Source organism: Thamnophis elegans, chromosome 14 (genome assembly GCF_009769535.1).
Source record: "Thamnophis elegans isolate rThaEle1 chromosome 14, rThaEle1.pri, whole genome shotgun sequence".
Lineage (NCBI taxonomy): Eukaryota > Metazoa > Chordata > Lepidosauria > Squamata > Colubridae > Thamnophis > Thamnophis elegans.
The window spans coordinates 11,219,521-11,243,498 of NC_045554.1; the positions used below are offsets into that span (position 1 = coordinate 11,219,521).

The following is a 23,978-nucleotide window of genomic DNA, read 5'->3' on the forward strand; positions in this document are numbered from 1 at the left end:
CCAGGAAAGGAAGAGGGCGTGGCCGCGCACCCGGAAGCCTGGACGCACTGGCGCTACGAAAGCGAAAGTGAAAGCGTCCTTAGCCGCCGACGCCGCTATGAAATCCGGCTTGGCGGCTCGGAAACGGCGGTCGCGGGCCGAAGAGGGCGACGCGGCCGCCAAGAGGCTCTCCGGGCCCGCGCCGGGTGAGTAGCCCCCTTGCCCGGTCCTTAGGCCTTTGGATAGGCCGGAGCCTCCGACACAGTACGCCTGCCCCAGGGGTCTTGGCGTTGCCAGGGGATAGGGGGAGCTGACTGGGGAATTCTGGGAGTTGAAGTCCACACATCTTCCCCTTGCCAGGGTTGGAAACATTGTTCTAGTTAGTAGAAGAAAGGAAGTTCAGAATTTCTGGACAATGACAACCTGCAGATCTCCAGTTCTAATCAACCCCTTACTTTGCATAATCATAGATTAGGATTAATAATCGTAGATTATAACTAATTCACACAACACTATCTATTTACTATTTACTAAGAACTGTATTGCCTATCTCCTCCCACTTATGACTATAGCCATGTTGCTTGTATTTTACAATTTATATTGTTCTTTTGTTTTTCTAGTAGATTTGATTGCTTATTTAGTATCCTATAACTATCACTGTGTTGTATCTTATTCTTGATTTATTTTTCTTTTATGTACACTGAGAGCATCTGCACCAAAGACAAATTCCTTGTGTGTCCAATAAAGAATTATATTCTATTCCATTTTCTATTCCATTCCATTTTATATTCTATTCTATTCCATTCCATTCTATTCTTTTTTCTTGAAGGAAGTGCAGTTTTTGTGCAAAATACTAAACAAAAATTAAGCAACTAAAAGGTTGTTTTGTAGACAATAGGTACTTTTCTAGTGTTAAGACCTACAACAATCCTGTTTGGTCTTACCTTTTTATAGAAGGCCGATGAACATGAAGGTCTATGGAGATTCTCTGTCATACAGATCATGGGTTGTCCCAAAGGCTTTTTCAGGAGGCAACTGGACTTTCTGCTTTTTCTTTGACTACGTTTCACTCCTCATCCAAGAAACTTTTTTAGCTCTGATTGGATGGTGGGGAATGGAAGGATTTATACTCCTTGCTGGCAGCTGGTCACTTGCATCCTTTTAGAGCAGTGGTTCCCAACCTCTTTTTTTTGGCCATGCCCTACCTAAGCATCTCTAAAATCCTGATGCCCCCCCTGGTGACATATAATTCTTACTTTACTCAAAAAGTGAACTCTATTCACAAGGAGGAAACTTAAAAGGCCATTCACTTGGTTTAAACGAGGTTCAAATTGTCCCCATTAAAAATCAAATTGCCCCCCTGTGGGTGTGGCCCCACGTTGGGAGCCACTGGGTTAGAGGTTGTGAAGGTCACCTGGAGGTTTATCTGTGTCATCAGGGACATCTGAGTGGTGCAAATGGGTGTGGAGCCTTCTTGGAACTGCTGAAAAGACTGTGTTGTCAATTGGAGATAGATGATGTATTCCTCCTCCCCCTTGCCAACTCTGTTGAGAATGGGGTTGTGCTTGTCTTCTGCAGAGGTTTTGGGCCTGATCATGAGAAAGAGAAGTAGCCATGGTGGCGAATATTTGTAACTGGGGTGTAGGATGAGGGTGAAGGTTCGTTCTCCAAGCTTGTGGGTTGGATTCCAAACATTTCGTCACCAGGCTAGGTACATCTTCAGCGGTTTAAGGTAAAGGTTCCCCTCGCGCATATGTGCTAGTCGTTCCCAACTCTAGGGGGCAGTGCTCATCTCTGTTCAAACCAAAGAGCCAGTGCTGTCCAAAGACATCTCCGTCTGTTATGAGCTTCTCTTTTCTCCACCCTAATAAAACTCCTGCGTCCCCTGGACTGCAAAGCCATCCAACCGGTCAGTCCTAGAGGAGATCAATCCTGACTGCTCTTTAGAAGGCCAGATCCTGAAGGTGAAACTCAAAGACTTTGGCCACCTAATGAGAAGGAAGGACTCCCTGGAGAAGAGCCTCATGCTGGGAACGATGGAGAGCAAAAGAAGAAGGGGACGATAGAGAAGCAGGTGGCTGGATGGAGTCGCCGAAGCAGTCAGTATGAGCTTAAATGGACTCCAGAGGATGGTAGAGGACAGGAAGGCCTGGAGGAACGTTGTCCATGGGGTCGCGATGGGTCACACAACTTCGCAACTAACAACAAAAATAAAATAAATGTTTGGTTGTTAAAACTAGGGAGTTCACTTCGGTACTCAGCCTGTAAATATATTAAAATCGACTTTCTTTCTGGGCATATACAGCTTTTGGGTATGCATCAGTTACTTATGGATTTGACCTTTTTTCTTTCTTGGTGGCTTTTTCCAGGATGGTCAATTTTTGTCCACAATGCGGACAGAAAGTCGAGGAAATGTTTCACTTCTGTCCGGCTTGCGGAGGCCGGCTTCCGGTTCCAGAAGACGAGCCAATGCAGATCACGCCGTCTCCTTCTCTGAAAGGTGTGTGTGAAATTTTATTAATTGAAGGCTGATTAGTCCTTGATTAATTCCCACCCATTGCTTCTTGTCCTGCCTTCTGGTGCTTTGGAGAATAGCTTGACTCCCTCTTCTTTGTGGGAGCTCATCAGATATTGGAACACTGCTATCTTGTCTCCCCTGGTCCATCTTTTCATTTTACATTTACATTTATTTAGTTTGTTTATTGACAGTTGTCATGCAGTTGGAACCTAGTCAGTGGGTTACTGTTGTCCTCAGCTGTTTGGATAGGATTTTGCTCCATTTTACAACATTAAATGACTGTTAAACTTATGGACTGCAGTGGTTCACTTAGAATAGAATAAGAGTTGGAAGGGACCTTGGAGATCTTCTAGTCCAACCCCCTCTGCTTAGGCAGGAAACCCTACACCACTTCAGACAAATGGTTATCCGATCTCTTCTTAGAACCTTCCAGTGTTGGAGTATTCACAACTTCTGGAGGAAAGTTGTTCCACCAATTAATTGTTCTCACTGTCAGGAAATTTCTCCTCAGTTTGAAGTTGCCTTCTCTCCTTGGTTAGTTTCCACCCGTTGTTTCTTGTCCTGTCTGCGGTGCTTTGGAGAATAGCTTGAGCCCCTCTTCTTTGGGGCAGCCCTCAGATATTGGAACACTGCTATCATTCCCCCGCCCCCATCCTCAGTTATTCTTTTCACTAAACTAAACATACCCAATTCCTGCAAACCGTTCTTCATGTGCTTTAATTTCCAGCCCTCTAATCTTCTCCATTGCTTTTTCTGCACTCTTTCCAGAAGCTAACATCTTGTTTATGATAGATGATAGATAGATAGATAGATAGATAGATAATGATAGATGATAGATAGATAGATATATAGATAGAGATATAGATAGATAGAGAGATGATAGAGATAGATAGATAGATAGATAGATAGATAGATAATAGATAAAGAGTCTATCATCTACCTATTGTCTGTCTTGTCTGTCTCTAGATAGATAGATAGATAGATAGATGATAGATAGATAGATAGATAGATAGATAGAGAAGATAGATAGATAGATAGATATAGTCACCGTGTCTGTGTGTGTAATTCAGTGGTGGTTTCAAAATTGTTCGAATCTACTCTGTGGGTGTGGCCTCCTTTGTGGGAGTGGCTTGCTGCCCATGTGACCGGATATGAAGATGCCGACGACACTTGTCAGAAACCACCTTAAATTACCTCACACACAGCACTGGCATGCATAAGAATAGGATGTAAACTTGTTTTTTAAAAGGCATCTTTGGTTTGCGTTAAACAACTTCAACACATGCAATGCCTGATTGCACCACAAATACAGTAGTCATCCTTACCTTTCACAGAGGCACTGAGTTTTATAAATAGGAGCATGATAGTGTAGAACAATCATATCCAAGGATATGGTGGGTTACAAAACATGTTGGAACTCTTCTGTAGGTGTGGCCTGCTTCCCGGGATCCACTGGTGGAACCTCTTCTAACCGGCTTCGGTAGATTTGATGAACCGGTTCTACTGAATAGGTGTGAACTGGTAGGAAACCCACCTCTGGTGTAATTATTATATATATATAGAGAGAGTAGATCTGGTTCTGATCTAGCTAAGCTACTGGCAGCTTCCTATTCCGAGTTTCTATGCAGGCAAGACAAAAGCAGACTGCAAAGAATTGAAAGAAATGTGTTCCTTTTTAAATGAAGTGATTTCAAGGTGGGGTCTCAGCCCCTCCACAATCGCTGCTACCCACTGGTGCTACTACTGTATGTACAGACAGACGAATGATCCCTTTACTATCCATAGCTGGTCAACCATGCTGGATTTTTCTGGTTTGGGGCTTAGCGGTGACTATTTTGGCTACTCCAACAGTGGCAGTGGTGAATCTAAAAATTTTTCCTACCGGTTCTGTGGGCGTGGCTTGGGGTATGTGTGTGTGTGGTGTATGTAGGTCATGTGACTGGGGGTGAAAATACAGAAACTCACGAACATATCCTGCTGGAGGCAGGGGGTTGGGCTAGTATGACCTCCAGTGTACCTTCCAGCCCGGGATTGCGTGTGCTCTTTCAAGGTATCCTCTGAAGCTGCGTCTAGTGCCAGGTTTGTGGTCCTTCCTCCCTCTCCTTTTTCCCTCCCTCTCTCCTTCCCTTCCTTCCTTCCTTCCTTCCTTCCTTTCATAGCAACCTCCCCCACTTGTTTTTGGCCTAGCACGCCTCAGAGAAGCATCCTGGGACCAAAAATGGACCCCAAATGCTAAGAAAAAGTAAAAAAAAAGTTCTTACCATCGCGCAGCACAGCTGATTATCGGAATCTTTTTTTTTTTTTTTACTTTGTTAAGCATTTTTATTACCAGTTCGGGCGAACCGGCCCCGAACCGGTAGGATTTCACTCCTGAACAGCGGCCTTCTTCTGTCTTGCTCAGAATTAAACCAGAGCGTCCCGGTTGAACTGCCGCTGTTGCCTGACAAGAAAAAAAGTGCAGATAATTTTTCCGAAACAGGAAATGTCTTCCACCTCTCTTAAAGCTTCTCCCCAGAGTTCAACAACAACCTTTTCTCCAAAGGCAAAAGGTAAGGATTTATGGACGTGCTCAGGATTAGCGATGCAGAGAATGTGATTGTTCATCCTAATAGCGGTGGTCATAAAAATGGAGGGGGGGGAAATCACTTAACCAGTAGCAACCTAAACGTTGGGCTTCATTGTGGTCATAAACTCGAGTGCTCCGGTGGCCTAGAGGTGGAGGTCTCGCCTCACAATCAGGAGGCTGTGAGTTCAACCCTAGGTAGCGGCAGATATTTCTCTCTCTGGCACAATGAGAATATATCTGCCGAATATAACTCTGCATTGGCAACAGGAAGGGCATCTGGCCAGTAAGCACTCAGCTCCATTCAGTTGCCCAGATTCCAACCTGCTAAGGGATTGGGGTGGTGGTGTTGTCATTAAAGACAAAATTGTGGTCATAACTTGAGGACTACCTGTCCTTCTCCCTTCTATCCACCCTTCCGCTGGAGAACACGGGTGGATGGGGAAATCCTTGGTCTCCTCAAAACCTTTTAGTTGGGTTTTGGTGAATAGAAGCGTATCTGCTTTTAATGCCCAGTTGGACTGTGTGGAGAGGGTCTCCTCTTTAAATCCTTGGGAGGGCTCATTAGTCAAGACCTCACCTGGGAAAACAACACGTCCCTGGTGATTGGAAAGGCCCAACAGAGACGTCATTTCCTTAAGAGTCCTGTGAAAAAAATCAGGTGGAACAACGGCTGGTGACCTCTTTCTGTCGGTCCACCATGGAAATTGTCCCTCACTTATTGCACTATAGTATGGTACACTGGTTTAACAGCTGCGGACAGGGAAGGCCCTACAGAGAGGGATCGATTCGGCACAAGAAACAATCGGTTGCCTTCTAACACCACGGGTGATATCGCCAGATCTCGCTGCTTAGCAGAGTAAGGAAGAGACTCAGAGGTGATTCACCACCCTGGCCAGTGTCTCTTCTCATGTCTACCATCAGGCAGAAGACATTGAAGCGTAGCCAGCCAGACAATAGGTTTAAAAATAGTTTCTATCCTTGGGCTGTCAGACTCTTAAACACAACCACAATCACTGCACGCACAGGCGGGAAAACGTATGACTAGTTTTTTTCTTTTCTTTTTTTTTTCCGTTCCGCTATATTTTGCCCCAGTGAGGCTAAAACCAATTTCGTTGTATTTATTTTGTACAATGACAATAAAGTCACGAACTAAAATCAGCACCTCTTCTTATTACGAAGGAAAGACCGACTTACCGATCACCCAAGAAGGAAAGATGTCTTTGCGTAAAACCTCTCTCGGAGCATGAAATTTTGACGGACCTGAACAATAAGAAGTGGATCATTTGGAAGCTTCTGAGCCAGTCGGAACGTGGGTTGATCTATGAAGGTATTCAGGGGGGAATCACCCATTTGTGGGGTGGGGTCAGGGGTGGGTTCTCGCCCCGTTCCAACTGGTTCGGTTGGAACGGGGACGGCGTCGTCCTTGTGCACTGCGCGCAGCGCACGCGTGCATACTAGCGTCTGTGCGATGTTCCAGCTGCTCCTGGAGGATCGCGCAGGCGCTGTATGTGTCCTGCGCATGCGTGGAAGGGCAGAACTCGTCAAAACCGGGTAAGGAGCGTGTGCGGGCACGCGGGTGGGCCCTTCGCCGTTCCCGGAAGTTACTTACTTCCGGGTTCACCGACCAACCAGTTCGCAGGGACCGCCGCGAACCGGTTGAAACCCCCCCTGGTGGGGTGGCAGAAAACTTGCAGCTTGGTGCTGTATATTTTTCCGAAGGTGAACCTGTCGTGAAAATGATAGTTTTCCCTTCCTGAGGTTTGGAGTCTTCTTGAATCAAGTAAAAACCTTTAAAATAAACTGAAGGCGTAGTAGGCTGAAATATTGTCAATATTTCCATTTTTCCTCAAGCCAAAGGAAGAATCATGAAACTGTTCAGCTCTGTTAGATCCCATACTTTTAAGGCCTAAATATACCTCTCTGCATTCCCTACCAATTTGTCATTTGTTTTATTTTTTCACAGCAAGGTTAACGTCAGAATCCTCACCAAAGCCCAATACACCCTCAAATTGGTGAGTTCAAACCTCGGGGGTTAGATATAGCATAAGAGTTTTTCCATGGAGCAGAAACTGGATTTTCAGCTTGCTAAAGATAGGATGGCTCGCATTTCTGCTTATTACTGTCATCGCCAATGTTTTATACACATCTAAAGTTTAAAACGAGATGAGAGAATTAACACCCTCTCTGAGTGGTTTAAGATCAGCCTTATTGCCCCCAACAATCTGGGTCCTCATTTTACCGACCTCGGAAGGATGGAAGGCTGAGTCAACCTTGACCCTGTCAGATCGACTCCTGGCGTTGGGCAGAGTCGCCTGCAATATTGCATTCTAATCACTGTGCACTATGTATGGATGGATTGAAGGAAAGAAGGAAGGAGGAAGGAAAGGAGGAAGGGAAGGGAAGGAAGATGAAGAAGGGAAGGAAGGAAGGGCATATTGTTTTCCCTGAAAATAAGACAGGGTCTTATTTTATTTTGACCCCCCCGAATAAGCACTTGACCATCATGAGGAGACTGAGAGTTCTAGTCCTATCTTAGGCATCAAAAGCTAATTGGGTTTAGGCCAATAATGAGAGGCGGGGGAATTCTAGTCCTGTTTTACACATGAAACTAGCTGGGTAACTTTAGGCCAATCACGAGGAGACTGGGAGTTCTAGTCCTGTCTTAGGCATGAAGCTAGCTGGGTGACTTTAGCCCAGCCCTCCTCTCTTATCCCAACCCACCTCACAGGGTTGTTGTGAGGAAAAGAGGAAGAGGAAGGTATGGTGACTACGTTCGCCTCCTTGAGTTATTTGTAAAAATAATAAAGGTGGGATACACACACCACACACAGACGTGTGTGTGTGTATGTGTGTGTGTGTCTGTCTGTCTTTGTCCAAGAACTTCAGTGCTACCTGTTATCTTTCTCTTCTCAGGATGCCAAAGAGGGAAAGCTGTTTAATGAACAGAACTTTCTCCAGCGAGCTGCCAAGAAAGTCACAGGTGAAAAACGTTGGGGGACCTGCACCCCTTTATAAGTGGGTCTTGGGGACATGAACACAGGACACCATCCTCAAAACCGCTCTTGGCCCGCTGTGAAATCTCTAATCTCTATTGTTCGTTCTGCTTCCAATGGGGGCAGTTTGGGGGGGGGGGAAGGGGGATGCATGTCAGCACAAGCTGTGCTTTCTTTAGTTGCACTGTCCCGTTTGATCTCTCCTTGCAGTGGAGAAATGGAAGAAGCAATACTTAATGCCGTTCCTGGGGATACCAGAATGTGTTGGTTTTGGCCTCCATGAGACTAGCTACAGGTGAGTTCCAGTGAGAAGAGAGTTTGATCTCTGTTCTTCTCCCGTCCCACAACGGGAGATCTTCCACTTTTTGGCGCATGAATAAAGCCATTCTTCAGAATGGAGAAGAGCCACCGTGGCGCAGTGGTTAGATGCAGCACTGCAGGAAACTTCTGCCGGCTGCCTGCAATTTGGCAGTTCGAATCTCACCAGGCTCAAGGTTGACTCTGCCTTCCATCCTTCCGAGGTGGATAAAATCAGGACTCAGATTGTTGGGGGCAAGAGGCTGACTCTGTAAACAGCTTAAAGCGGCTGTGAAATGGTATATAAGGCTAATTGCTTAGTGCTATTCTTCTGTTTGCCATCCTTTGCACGGCCTGTGATTTGAATAGATAAATCCAAGTTGATCTTCAACAGTCTCATTCTGTATTTAGCAAAAGTTTGTATTTTGCTTTTGGGCAATAGCAATAACACTTATATGCTACTTTGCAGCATTTACAGTGCACCAGAACACCGAAAACCGAGAACCAGCCGGCCGACCTGTGCATGCCTGGTTTTTGGCCTATTTTGGCCGTTTCAGGGCATTTTGGAGGGCGCTTTTCAGGCTGTTTTTCTGCCTGTGTTTGACCCGGGAAAACTGCCCAAAAAGCAACCTGTTTGGGGGGCATTTTTGAGCAGTGTTCAGGCCGTTTTCTGGCACCTGTGAAGACCAACTGGCTGGCACATGCCAGAAACCAGAAGAGCAGCTGGCAACGGCGCATGTGCCCAGAGAGAAGGCTCTGCATGCCACCTCTGGCACATATGCCATCGGTGCGTCATCATCACCCCGCCAAAACATCTATTTGCAGCACCAAACATTCTCCGAGAATCGCTATGGAGGAGACTTTTAACGCTCTTTCTCCCACCAAACTATCTAAGCTTCACCGCCTCTCTGATTGCGAGAAGGCAGCCCCCCCCCCTGGGAATCCAGGCTGCATTCCGCCACACTTGCTCCCCTCATTCCTGGTGGTTTTTAAACCAGCAGATGACCAGAGTAAGATGCACACTGTGGTGGGCAACCCAATTCACGGCGCAGTGCCACCTCCTTTGATTGGCAGGTTCCTGGTCTTTCCCGAATTGGGTCGATCTCTTCAGTCAATCCTGGACGACAACAAAAACAAGATGACGGAGAAAGCCGTTTGCAGCTTGCAGTCAGGCTGGTATGGAATGCTAGAAAGCCACAGGGTGGGGAAGGGGTTTCTCTAATGGGCAGAAGGGGTGGCCTTGGGAATTTGCATTGCTGATCCTTCCTGTTCTCTGTCTTTCTCTTTGCCTCTAGCTCGATGTCCTGGAGTACCTTCATGAAAATGAGTATACTCATGGGGATCTGGCTGCTGAAAACATATATGTGAATCCAGCTGATCTAACTGTGGTAAGGCAAGGAGCAGGGGTCTTTTAAGACAACTCATCACGGCCAACGTGCCACGGGACAAATGTTGCATACTATCGAAGAAACAGTGAAGTAGAATAAAGGAAGAATGTAGAGGGGCGAGACAAAATGAAATGTGAATGACAAAATTAAAGTCATTTTTAAATAATTACATAAAATGGTTGAATTGGGCTGCCGAGAGTTTCCCTGGGGCGAATTGGCTGCACGGAATTTCCCCTTGGTGAGTTGGCCACGGCATGTTTGCCCTGGCGCATTTGGCAGTGGTGAGTTGGCCCATTCCAAGGAGCAGACGCGGTGGCTCAGTGGCTAAGACGCTGAGCTTGTCAATCAGAAAGGTGGACAGTTCTGTGGTTCGAATCCCTAGCGCTGAGTAATGGAGTGAGCTCCCATTACTTGTCCCAGCTTCTGCCACCAAGCAGTTTGAAAGCATGTAAAAAATGCAAGTCGAAAAAATAGGGGACCATCTTTGGTGGGAAGGTAACAGCGTTTTGTGTGCTTCCGGCGTTTAGTCATGCCGGCCACATGACCACAGAGACGTCTTCGCACAGCCTGGCTCTTCGGCTTTGAAACAGGAAATGAGCACCGCTCCCTAGAGTCGGGAACGACTAGCATATATGTACAAGGGAACCTTTACCTTAAGGAGCAGAGAACCAGACAGGGACTCTAATGAGGTTGTACAGGCCTCAAATCCAGCAAAAGTGCTGGCAGAGTTAGCATTCAGAAGTGAAAATTCCAAAAAAAGCTAGCCATTTCCTCTCCGGAGGAAAAAAGCAACACTTAACAACTGCAATGGTGAACTGCTTGGATTACGGTTATTGAGAAAAGCGGTCACACGGGCACTTCACTTAAAGACCACAATGAATTAAAATCATAGTTCGGGGCTCGGTTGGGGTCCTAACCGTAGAGACTTTGAAGAAAAGCTGCCATTCAAAAGCCGCCTCGCTCAAAAGAGGGTGAGGAAAAAACTCAAGACTGGTCCAGCTTGAGTCTTTTTGGTGTGAGGGATGGAGAAAGACTGACCGTCAAGCTTTTAAGACTCGTTATAAATTTTAACAATGGAGTGTTAATATTTGTTGTGGTGTCCACTACTCACTTAACAATGGTCTCACGGCAACAGAAATTTGGGGCTCGGTTTTGGTCGTAAGTCGTATCTGTAGCTTTTTTTGAGGATCTTCTGCTCTTCTCCATTATTTTTATTTTTATTGATTTTCTATTAAACACATTTCTTAGTGCTTAATAAACATTGTGCTGTCTGGGTATATAATTTGCTTAACAATACATATTACATTCTTAATCTCCACCCTTTTTTCTAACCATTGGTAAAATAAATTCCACATTTGATAATATTCTGCATCCTCTTTCTGTTTAATTCTCAATGTCAATCTATCCATTTCTGCACAATCTAGTATCTTTTTGACTATTTCTTCATCTTGTGGTATATATTCATTTTTCCAATATTGTGCAAAACAATCCTCTGCTGCTGTTAAGGCATGTAATGTTAAATACATACCAGTATTTTTTGGAGTATAAGACGCACCTTTTTCCTCCCAAAAAGAGGAGTGAAAATCTGGGTGCGTTTTATACACTGAATACAGCACTGTTGGCCTACCGAAATCCCGCCCCCTTTGCAAAAATGGACATGCAGAGGGTTTGGGAGGCTTGCAAAGTGCTCCTAAGGGCTGGGGAGAGCAAAAGCGAGCAAAAAACCGGGCCATTTTTGCTCATTCCCCCAGCCACAGGAGCACTCTACAAGTCTCCCAAAGCCTCTGCATGTTCTTTTGAGGGGGGGGGGACGAGGCTGTGCAGAGAGTTTGGGAGGCCTGCAGAGTGTAAAAACTTTTTTTAAAAAAATTACCTCTTCAAAATCGTGGTGCGTCTTATACTCCGGTGCGTCTTACAGTCCGAAAAATATGGTACTTTTCTTACCAGATTTTCCTTGATATTATACCTAAAGAACAATTCAGGCTTAATATCTACACGTTTTCCTATCATCTTTTCTAACCATCTGTGTATCTTTTGCCCAGTGGTGGGTTTCAAAAATTTTTCGAACCTACTCTGTGGGTGTGGCCTCCTTTGTGGGAGTGGCTTGCCGGCCATGTGACCTGGTGGGAGTGGCTTGCCGGCCATGTGTTCTCTCTCTCTCTCTCCTTCCTTTTGTCTCTCTGTCCCTTTTTTCTTTTTTTCTTTCATTTCTCTCTCTTTTTCTTTCTTTCTTTCATTCTTTCTTTCTTTCTTTCTTTCTTCCTTTCTTCCTTTCTTTCTCTTTCTCGTTCTCTCTTTGTGAGTCTGTGTGTGTGTGTAGCTCTTTGCCTCTCTCTCCCTCCCTCCTCCCTCCCTCCCTCCCTCCCTCCCTCTGTGTCTCTCTATGTCAGTGGTGGGTTTCAAAAATTTTTGGAACCTCTTCTGTAGGTGTGGCCTGCTTTCCGGGTCCACTGGTGGAACCTCTTCTAACCGGTTTGGTAGATTTGACGAACCGGTTCTACCGAATAGGTGTGACTGGTAGGAACCCACCTCTGCTTTTGCCCAATTATTATTATTTTTTGCTTTGACACAAGTCCACAAGTCAAATGTGCCCTTTTTGGGGGGGGGTTACATTTCCAACGTTTGCTAGACAATGCTCTTCCTTCATTCTTCTGCCCCAGGTTACTTTAGCGGATTTCAGCTTCGCCTTTCGATACAGCCCTGGGGGCAAACACGTGCCTCAGAGGGACTGCAGCCGGACCCCTCACGAAGGCACCGTGGAGTTCATCAGCCTGGACAGCCACAGGGGAGCTGGTGAGACCCCCGTTGCAAACGCAGGTCTAGATTCCTCCATGACGCCCCTCTCTTGGGAGAGTTGCGTTGGCTGCCAATTGGCATCCGGGTTCAATTCGGCATCCTGGTTGCCACCTTGAAAGCCCTACATCAGTTGTCCCCAACCTTTGTGGCTTGGCAGCCTGGCTTGGGGCGGGAGGTGAGAAGGTTCCACCACAAAACCGCGGTAGACTAAAGCGCGCTTGACGAAAGCGCGTACCTGACGTCATCACAGCACGACGAAAACATCACGCTGTGAGTGGTAAAGTTAAAATTAACACGAAAACCTTACCCTAATCCCCCCAAACCTAACCCTAAACCTAACCCTTAACCTAACCCTAAACCTAACCCTAAACCTAACCCTTAACCTAACGCTAAACCTAACCCTTACCTTTACGTGAATTGGCTTGCTTTAAAAGCGCTTTTTAAAGCGCCCTTTTTTCTCCGCGGTCCGTATTTGTCGCGCTGCTGTTGACGTCAGGTACGCGCTTTAATCGGGCGCGCTTTAGTGGACCGCAGTTTTGTCGTGCCACGGGTGAGAAAAACCAGGCCATTTGAGTGCGCTGCGCGCACACACACACACACACACACACATATAGAGCTCCAGTCACCCAAGAGAGAAGAGAAGCTTTTTGGGGCGCAGCCTCTGCTCCTTTGGGCTTCTCCATGCCAAAACCTTTTGCAAAGCCTAAAGCAGGGGTGAAATCCAGCAGGTTCTGAGAGGTTCTGGGGAGCCGGTAGTGGAAATTTTGAGTAGTTCGGAGAACTGGCAAATGCTGCTTCCAGCATTTCTTAATGGGGAATCTTCTTGTTTGTCCCTTAACAGCTCCGTCCCGTCGAAGCGACCTGGAGTCCTTGGTTACTGCCTGGCAAAATGGCTGTGGGGTGCCCTTCCCTGGTCTGCGGAGCTTGAAGACCCCTGCGTGGTCAGAGAGGAAAAAGAAAGGTGTGTGTCGCACTGGCAACTCTTGGCAACTGCCTGCTGTTGGGGAAAAAAGACAAGGGATATTTTAGCTACCACCAGCCAAAGCTGCGGTGGCTGCTCAGCATTGATCACAGGATCCTGTTTTTTCTTCATCCCGCCGCGCACTTCCCCCCGCTTTCATCCTGGAGAGACAAAACAATTCCAATAGAAGAGAATGTCTGTAGATCAAGAGTTGAACTTGTGGCAGTCCTTGGTGTCCTTCCTTGCAGACATTTCATTACCCAACTAGGCAACTTCATCAGAGCTAGAAGGGAGAGGAATTTGCAAAGAGGAGGAAGGAGAGAAGGAGGTGGAGATGGAGGATTGTGCTCTCTGAGTTTTGTTGTTGCCTGGCAGACGTTTCATTACCCAACTAGAGTAACTTCATCAGTGCTAGAAGAGAATGGAGTTTGTGGAGTGATGAGAATGGGAAGAGAATGGGAGGGGGGAAAGGAAGGAGGAGGAGAGGGGAACTGGGGGAGGAGAAAGACTGTGAGTTCCTTGGTGTTCTCTGAGCTTGGTTGTTTCCTTGCAGGCGTTTCATTACCCAACTAGGGAACTTCATCAGTGCTAGAAGAGAATGGAGTTTGTGGAGTGATGAGAACGGGAAGAGAATGGGAGGGGGGAAAGGAGGAGGAGGAGAGGGGAACTGGGGGAGGAGAAAGACTGTGAGGTCCTTGGTGCTCTCTGAGCTTGGTTGTTTCCTTGCAGACGTTTCATTATCCAACTAGGTAACATCATCAGGGCTAGAAGGAGTGGGGTTTGCTCTTTGCTTCCATACAGTAATGTGCCCTGTCAGCGTTAGTGGGGCTCTTGTTTCCTGCTTGACTATCTGGTTCAGTGCTGGGATTCAAATAATTTAATACCGGTTCTCTGCCCTAATGACCATCTGTGTAGGTGGAGCTCGGTGGTCATGTGACTGGGTGGGCGTGGCCAACTCAATGTCACTCAGGTCGATGGGTGCTTCGCCTTTGCTGTTACAATGTCATAAGGGTCAACAGGAGAGGCAGTTTCTGTAAGCAGAGCAATACAGATTAGGCTAGAAACAATACAGAATGTTTCCTTCCTGCCTTCCTTACAGGATTAGCCCTGTAAAGTGGGGAAAAAACAAAAGGAGATTTCTTCCAACAACCGGTTCTCCCAACTGCTTAGAAAGTTACCAAACCGGTTCTCCCGGACAGGTGCGAACCAGCTGAATCCCACCACTGGTCTGGTTCCAATAAAAAGAGCATCTGTAGCTCAGGGTTGAACCCTAAAGTCCTTAATGCTCTCTGAATTTCTTTGTTGTTGCAGATGTTTCATTATCCCACAACACAAGTGCTACAAAGGAGTGTTGTTTGCTGTCGGTTTATACACAAATAACTAAGCAAAAAGCCGCCGCTCAACCAAGGAGCTCTCAACGAGAAAACAACAATCCCACAAACACTCAAGGGGCAAGCTATGGTATACAGGTAGTCCTCGACTTACGACAATACTGGAGCCCAAAGTTTCTGCTGTTAATGGAGACATTTGTAAAGTGAACTTTGCCTCATTGTAGGACTTTTCTCGCCCCCCCCACCCCCCAACTGTTAAGTGAATCCCTGGAGTTTATTCTTTAGTAACTCAGCTGTTAAGTGAATCTTCTATTCCTTTGCCTGCTTTGAATTGTGATTTAATTTTAATGTAGGTTTTTTCCAACTTTTGAGGGTTTGGGAGCAAGGTTAGCTCCCTTGGGTTTTGGTCTCAGTAGAGAGAAGATTTATAAAAGACTTACTGTCCCTACAGAAGGATAGATGAAATCAAATAAATTAAGGTAATACACATAGTCCTTGGCTTGCGATCACAATTGAGCCCCAGGTTTCTGTTGCTAAGTGAGACGCGTGTTAAGACACGGGTTTTGCTCCGTTTTGGGGGCTTTCTTGCCAGGGTTGTTAAAGTGAATCACTGCAGTTAGTCACTCAGTCGTTAAGTGAATCTTGCTCCCCTTGTCAATTTGTCAGAAGGTCGCAAACGGGGATCATGTGACCCTGGGGCCACCCAGCCACGGTCATAAATAGGAACCAGTTGCCAAGTGTCGGAATTGTGAGTACCTGATCACGGGGGGAGGCTGCAAAGGCGGTCCCTGTAAAAAATGGCCATGTCCCATTTTTTTCAGTGCCGATGCAACTCTGATCGGTCACTAAGTGAACTGTTGTAAGTCGAGGACTACCTGGATGAACAGACAGCAAACCCCTCTCCTTTCTAGCACAGAAGATGTTAACTAGTCTGGGAATGAAATGCCTGCAAGCCAGCACAGAGAGCACCAAGGCCAGCACAAAATAGCTCCATGCTATTAAACATTAAAGGAAACGCCTTGTTAACCGGAGCCAAATGTCACTCCTCTCAGATCATGCTGACCTTTGGGACATTAACCTGGCTTTCAAAATCAGGGTGGATTTGATATAAATCAAGTCACTTTAAATTGAATTTAAATTGTGGTTTAAATCACTAGTACAAAGGCTTGATTTAAATCAATTCGCTACAGGCCCTAATTAAATCATGAGCTTCGAGCCAAGCTTCAAAAGAAATCCAGTTATTGATTAGGAGCTTCAAGTCGGCACGATACAAGTGGAGCCAGCTCTGACCCCACTTAATTTACCTCCCGGCTCTGACCCTGTTTCCCCTCTCCTCTCCCCTCCGCCCCCAAGGTGTGTCATCAGTCACAATGAAGCAATTTCGCCGGGGGTGGGGGTGTACTCGTACTGGATCATACCAACCTTCTCTTTGGGACATTAACCTGGCCTTCAAAATCAGGGTGGCTTTGATTTAAACCAAGTTGATTTAAATTTAAATTGAATTTAAATTGTGATTTAAATCACTAGTACAAGGGCTTGATTTAAATCAACTCGCTGTTAGGGTTCCGACATGCCCTATTTAAATCATGAGTCTCGAGCCAAACTTGAAAAGAAATCCAGTTATTTATTAGGACTCCACGTTGGCACATTGCAACTCTGACCCTACTTAATTTACCTCCCGGCTCTGACCCTGTTTCCGTCCCACCCCCACCCCCACAAGGTATGTCATCAGTCACATTCTCCAACAAAGGAATTCTGAGGATTGTAGAGATCACTCCCCTCCGGCCACTGTGGGTAACTGTGGAAGTGGCTGGCTCCCTCGCTGCAGCTGCCAAGTTCATTTTCCTATCCGCCCTGCCTATGGCAACTCAAGAGCAGGCCAGAGAGGCTTTGTGAGTTGACACTTGATTGAAATCATCATTTTTAAAGAGGAGCTGTCATCTGTGGCTCCTCCTCTGACCCATTGTTGATTCACCGACAGTCCCAATATTGCAGAATATTGCAGAATAGGCAGCCTCATGCTACCTAACGAAGCTCCATTTCATGCGGAATAAACTAAATGATGAATGTATCTTAAATAGAAGACTCTCTTTAGATAGATTTTTTTACTCCAAAAGCCCTTGATACATTTGATAAAAATAAAAAAAAACTGATTTAAAAATTTTTAAATGATTTTTTAAAAAAAGTCATCGATTTTTATCCACCTCATTCAAAAGGTGGTGGTAGAACTGTAGGATAGCAATGGAAGGAAAGCACCTCCCAACTCCAGAGCTGTCCCTGTCTCTTTTGGCAGTCCTACTGACGTAGAAGCTGGGCCTTGAACCTTAATCAGATAATCTTTCATGAAAAGAAGGACCAGGGTGACACAATAGCAGTATTCCAGTATTTGAGATGTTACGACACAGGAGGAGGGAGTTCAGCCTATTCTCCAAAGCACCAGAAGTCGGAACAAGAAGCAACGGATTGGAAACTAATCAAGGAGAGAAGCAACCTAGAACTAAGGAGAAATTTAAATTAATTAATCAGTGGAACAACTTGCCTCCAGAAGTTGTGGGTGCTCCCAACACTGGAAGTTTTAAAGAAGAGATGGTCAGCCATTTATCTCAAATACTGTGGATGTCTCCTGTATGAGTCGTGAGTTGGATTAGAACGGGTGTCAAACTCGATTTCATTGAGGGCCACATCAAGGTTCACCGACAAAAGGGCGCCCGACTAAACCGCGGTGACAAAACCGCGAGTTCTAAAGCGCTCCGATGAATGAGCGCTGAATCGCGCCGACAACAGCACGGCGACAGAAGCACGCTCTAAACTAACCCTAACCGTAACCGTAACCCTAAACGTAACACTAACCCTAAACCTAACCCTTACCTTAAATTGGCTTTCTGTCGCCGCGCTGTTGTAAAGCGCCATTCTGTCGCCGCGCTGTTGTCGGTGCGCTGTTGTCGGTGCGTTGATGATGTTGCGGTTTTAGCGATGCGGTTTTGTCGGTACGCTTTTGTCGTGCGCGCTTTTGTCGGGTCACGCACATCAGAGTTGTGTTTGATTTTGGGGGTGGGGGTGGCCAGTGTGGGCATAGCCAGCTCGACGTCACTTGTGTTGGGGGACATCTGTGGGGGGCCCAAGCCCTCTGCCAGCGAAAACAGGCTCCCAAGTTACGTTTTCAGCTACGATGGCCTCCTGCAACCCTCCGCTAGTGAAAACGGAGCTTGGGAATGCCACATGCGGGCCCTCCCGAGCTCCATTTTCACCGGCAGAGGAACTGCGGGCCGGTCCTTTGCTGTTTCCAGAGCAGCTACGCGGGCAAGATCTAAGCAGCTCGTGGACTGGACCCGGCCCGCAGGCCTTGAGTTTGACAACCCAAGGATCTTTCCAACAGCTGCATGCTAAGTTATGGATGTCCCATCAGGCAGATCTTAAGCTGCCTCTTGTGTTGGAATTTCTTGTCTCTTTAGCAGGCAACTTGAGTTGCAACCATAATGGGGCTGTCCATCATGGTCAAAATTCACGACAGTCATAAAACAGGGTGACCTGATAATACAACCTCTTTTTGCCATGGTGGTTAAGTGAATCAATCTTGTTGAAGCAAACACCATGGTTGTTAAGTTAACTGGTGGTTCTCTAGGGGCACAATTTTGCCAACATTCAGGTGTAAATACTGGTTCAGGGCGGAACCCTTATAAAGGACAGCCGTAGGACATCGAGAGGCTGCAAATGGCCATAAACACAGTGAATGTGTGTTGTCAATGCACAATTCTCGTCTCTGCTGTACTTCTCCTGTTTAAGAGATTCATGTTGTTTTTGCCATTGTAGGTACAAAGCGGATATTATCAAAAGTCCAAGACTGTCCTCCAGTTGGGGAGCCTTACCAGGTAAAGGCGGCTTGACTTGTTCTTCTGTTGGTATCCTAATTTTCACTTCAGGGTTTACTTCTTAGAGGGTGGCGCGGTGGTTAGAATGTAGTATTGCAGGCTGACAGCAGTTCGATTCTCACCGGCTCAAGGTTGACTCAGCTTTCCATCCTTCCGAGGTGGTAAAATGGGGACCAGGATTGTGGGGGGCAAGAGGCTGACTCTGTAAACCGCTTAGAGAGGGCTGTAAAAGCATTGTGAAGCAGTATATAAGTAAAGGCTATTGCCCTTCCTTCCTTCCTTCCTTCCTTCCTTCCTTCCCTCCCTCCCTCCCTCCCTCCCTCCCTCCCTCCCTTCCTTCCACAGTGCCCAGTGGTTAGAATGCAGCATTTCAGGCTAACTGCTCACTGCCAGGAGTTCGATCCTGACCAACTCAAGGTTGACTCAGACTTCCATCCTTCTGAGGTGGATAAAATGAGGACCCAGATTATTGGGGGACAAGAGGCTGACTCTGTAAACCACTTAGAGAGGGCTGTAAAAGCGCTGTGAAGCGGTATATAAATCCAAGTGCTATTGCTTGCCTTCCTTCCTTCCTTCTTTCCTTCCTTCCTTCCTGATGGGACCCAAGGTCGACTCAGCCTTCCATCCTTCCGAGGTGGGTAAAATGAGGACCCAGATTGTTGAGGGCAAGAGGCTGACTCTGTAACCCACTTAAAGAGGGCTGTAAATGCACTGTGAAGTGGTATATAAGTACTACTACTATTGCCATCAACTCAGCCTTCCATCCTTCCGAGGTCAGAAAATGAGGACCCAGATTGTTGAGGGCAAGAGGCTGACTCTGTAAACCACTTAAAGAGGGCTGTAAATGCACTTGTGAAGCGGTATATAAGTCTAAGGGCTATTGCTACTTCGTGGTTGTTCTCCCAACAGAATTCCACATTAAAGGTAGTCCTCAACTTACGACCACAATTGAGGCTGCAGTCCCTGTTGCTAAGTGAGACAGTTGTTAAGTCGGTTTTGCCCCACTTTATGACCTGTCCTGCCACAGCTGTTAAGTGAATCTCTGCGGTTGTTAAGATACAATGCGGTTGTTAAACATCCCCGTGGACTTCGCTTGTCCGAAGGTGGCAAAAGGAAATGATGTGACCCTGGGACACTGCAACCGTCATAAGTACATGCCAGTTGCCAAGCGTCTGCATCTTGATCATGTGACCCATGGAAAAGCTGCAACTGGTGTAAGCATGCAAAATGATTGTGAGTCACTTTGTTCAGTGCCGTTGTAAGTTTGAACCGTCACTAAACAAACTGTTGTAAGTCGAAGGCTACCTCTATTCTCAATGAGAAATAATCCACTGTGACTTTGCACCGCCAGTTGTCGCAGTATGGCCTACTGGGGAATTCTGGGAGTTCAAGTCCACTCATCTTAAACCTTGCCCTAGTTGACAAACGCTGCAGAATATGCAGTTAGGAGTTCTGGCATCCCGGGTCATAGTCGCAAAATTTGCAGCAAAATTGCGTCCTTGTGCTGCATTTTCTGTGAACTGCGATTTGCAATTTTTTTTGTCTATTGACATATCTGGGAGACAACCTGATAAATAGTTCTCATTTCCTATTGTCCAATTTCCAATTTGAAAAAAAACCCCATTGATGTAAGCCAATGTTTCTCAACCTTGGCGACTTTTAAGTCCTGTGGACTTATGCTGGTTGGGGAATTCTGGGAGTTGAAGTCCACAGGACTTAAAAGTCACAAGGTTGAGAAACACTGATCTAAGCCATAGGTTGTAGCATCACAAATATTGCAATTGTTATTTAGAGCAGCTCTTTTCATTATTGTCCATAGAGATCTGTTTGATTAACTGATTGATTGATTTTTAAAGAATCCATACAGAAATACCTGCAACAAGTAATGACTTTGGAATATGAAGAAAAACCAAACTACGAAGAATTGCGATTGTTATTTACAAAGCCTCTTCAGCTGATGAGAGCATCGGCCTATGACTCATTGGACCTCAGAGTAGCCCCCTAGGTGAGCTGCGATTCAATTTCCAGTCCCATCAAAAGAGCATCGCAGGCCCTGCTGGGTGGCAGATTTTTTGTGTTGAGAGTATGACTTAAAAAGGAAAGAAAGATACAACAAAAGAAGACATTTGCTTAAGCTGGCCACTTCTCGGCTTGGCATAGCTGGAGATATCTGGAACACGTAGCTAAATTTTGGGGTGATTTAGAAGATGGGTGGGTGGATGGATAAGATGAGAAAGAGATGTAGATGGATGGATGGTGGACGGGTAGATGGATGGATGATAGAGAAAGGCTAGGAAGAGAGAGAGAGAGGGAGAGATGATGGATGTGGGTGGGAGGATGGATGGATGGATAAAATGAGAGAGATGTAGGTGGATGGATGGGTAGATGTATGGATGATAAAGGATAGGATTAGATGGATGGATGGATGGATAGATGGATGTGGGTGGGAGGATGGATGGATGGATGGATAAAAAAAGATGTAGGTGGATGGATGGATAAGATGATAGATACGGATAGATAGACAGACAGATAAGAAAGAAGATGGAGGTAGGTAGGTGGATGGGTATATAGATATGTAATATAGATGGGTGGATAAGATGAATGGATAAGATGATATAGACAGACAGACAGACATATAGAAGATGGATGAAGGTACTGGTATGTAGGTAGATGGATGGGTAGATGAATGGGTGATAGAGATAGGTGATGGATGGATGGATAAGATGATATAGACAGACAGACAGATGGAAGAGGTATGTAGGTACCAGTATGTAGGTAGGTGGATGGGTGATATAGATAGATAGGTAGGTGGATGGATGGATGGATGGATAGGATGGATGAATGGATAGGATGGATGAATGGATGATATAGACAGATAGATAGAAGATGGATGAAGGTAACGGTATGTAGATAGGTGAATGAGTAGATAGATGGATGATAGAGATAGGTAGGTAGACGGATGGATGGATGATGGACAGCAGACAGACAGACAGGCTGTTGAGGCACTTTACGGCTTCCCCCAGCAGCTTGCTTGCCGAATCGAAGCAGCCAGTTTTCATGCAAGATTCCTTCAACATATCAGGAGTGTAAAGTGTAGTTCGACCCTTACCAAGGGTAAAGAAGAGAAGAACGATAAACCTTTTGCTCGCCTCACTTATCACACGGTTCATCATTCACACCATCCTCTTTGCCCTTGTGTTGTGAGCCGTGACATTGAAAATGGTTAAAATTCATCAAGCACAGTTGTTGAGATGGGAAACAGCTTATCCTGGGATCTTGTCCTATCTGGGTAACAACATTTTTGCCTTGGGCTGTGATACCAAACAGCTCACTGTTAGTTCTGACACTTAAGCGATTACAATTAAGCACTGCTGGCTCATCCTTTCATTAGATGTTGTTTTCAGTAGCAGAATTAATAATTTGCCATTATTTAGCTTCTCCCTTTACCCTGACAAACTTGTTTTTGGGTGTGTGTTTCTCCCCCCCCCCTTCTCTTTAAAGCTTCCAGAAAGCTGAATATGAAAAGAAATGAAGAACAAGAATGAATCATCAATGCAGTTAAGAGTCGAATTCACTGGAATGTCTTCGCACTGGAGCAGTTTGGCAACATGAATTGTGTGTGTTTGCTTTTTATCTCCGATTTTTAATAGATAGGGAAAGTGGTTTTCTTGGAAATGTGTGTTAGGATTTTGCTACGACCTTTTGCAAGCTAAAGATTTATCCAGGGACATAATTTAATGCATTCTAGCAAATCTTCCTTTGGTAAGTATTACTTGCACATAATTTATAAAGGGCCTTTTATCAGTTGCCCAAATATTCAGATTAAGCCCTAACTTAAAAAAAAAATAGGAGGAGGGGAGAAGGATTGTAAATATTTTAATTTTGTTTTTAATCTTGCTTTTAGTGTCTCAAAAGTTTGTTTTATTCTATTGCATCCCTATTTCATTCTATTATTTTATGCCTAGCTTAAATATGTCTTGCAAGGCAGAAGGACCCAGAAAAAGTTTTTAATCTTTTAAATGTGTGCTTTGTTGATTTTGTGGTTTAAAAAAAATTGTATGGTGCGGTCCAAGTTGGTTTTGTGTGATCTTTGCATGATAGAAAAATCCAGCAACGTTGAGCTTTTGTAGGCAACAAAATCTCTGATCTTTGTGGGATATCACTTACATTTCCCACTGCTTTGGTCCATAATTATTGTAAATTAATTTACATTAGAATAGATTCTCACCAACAATTCTAATTATTATAATAGAATGTGCTGAGAATCTGATTTAAATGTCAGATGAAGTTAAAAATAAGACACTATTAACACAAACCCACATTTTGTATCAGGTAAAAATCCATGTATTAATCTGTAATGTAGGAGAAACCGTCAATTGGAATTGAAGTTGGGCTCAGTTGATGGGGAAAATGGAGAAATTACGGTTTCGGAATGCCATACTTTGAAGAAATCTTGCACCTCTAGCTAATGCAGCATCTTTCTAATAGCTGAGCTCAATAGCAGTAACTGCAAGAGGGATCTTGGAGTCCTAGTGGACAATCACTTAAATATGAGCCAGCCGTGTGTAGCAGCTGCCCAAAAAGCCAACACAGTTCTAGGCTGCATAAACAGAGGGATAGAATCAAGATCCCATGAAGTGTTAATACCACTTTATAATGCCTTGATAAGGCCACATTTGGAATACTGCATTCAATTTTGGTCGCTACGATGTAGAAAAGATGTGAAGACTAGAAAGAGCCACCAATTTATTTATCAGTATCCTTTATCCGTGCTAAGTGTGGCTTCATGTTACTATCTCATGCCTGTTGCTGGCCCAGCATGAGTTACATTGAATAACAGTTCAGATGAGGAATCTCTGTGGGATTGTAGCCAAAACAAGCTACTGAGAAAAATAAACATGTATGGAGAAGACAGCAAACTGGTTTAATCGAGGTAACAGTAACAAAGTCCTCGGGCTCAGCCTGGTCATCTCCTACATCACCTGAGCTCTAGCCCACTTTCTAGCACAAAACCAGGACTCCAGACTAACCACCAGGGTGGTCCACAAAGTAAACCTCTAATCAAGGTTAACATTAACCAAGCCTAGTTCATTGCACAGATCCAGTCCCCAGATCTTTACTGCCTTCATTCACCAATCTCCTGGTCCTCAAGCTGAGCTTGTTGAGTGAAAAAACCTTCAATGAGCAGCAGAAGCTTGTGATGGAAGAAAGATTGGCATACCTCACTAACTACCATATTTTTTTGGAGTATAAGACGCACCTTCTCCCCCACCCACCCCA

The 23,978-nt window shown here is 45.3% G+C and overlaps 1 protein-coding gene across 1 annotated transcript; it reads left to right on the forward strand.

Annotated features, from left to right (window-relative positions):
• Positions 1 to 22,770, forward strand: VRK3 (VRK serine/threonine kinase 3). Its single transcript, XM_032231219.1, is given in 18 exon segments — positions 1 to 185; positions 2,349 to 2,479; positions 4,899 to 4,945; positions 4,947 to 5,052; positions 6,250 to 6,390; positions 7,027 to 7,053; positions 7,056 to 7,075; positions 7,977 to 8,043; positions 8,267 to 8,351; positions 9,428 to 9,504; positions 9,507 to 9,529; positions 9,649 to 9,741; positions 12,402 to 12,534; positions 13,379 to 13,402; positions 13,405 to 13,498; positions 18,640 to 18,698; positions 20,555 to 20,703; positions 22,200 to 22,770. Coding segments are annotated over 16 exon segments (1,275 nt in total). The 5' UTR covers positions 1 to 185; position 2,349; the 3' UTR covers positions 22,200 to 22,770.
• The last annotated feature ends 1,208 nt before the right edge of the window (positions 22,771 to 23,978 follow it).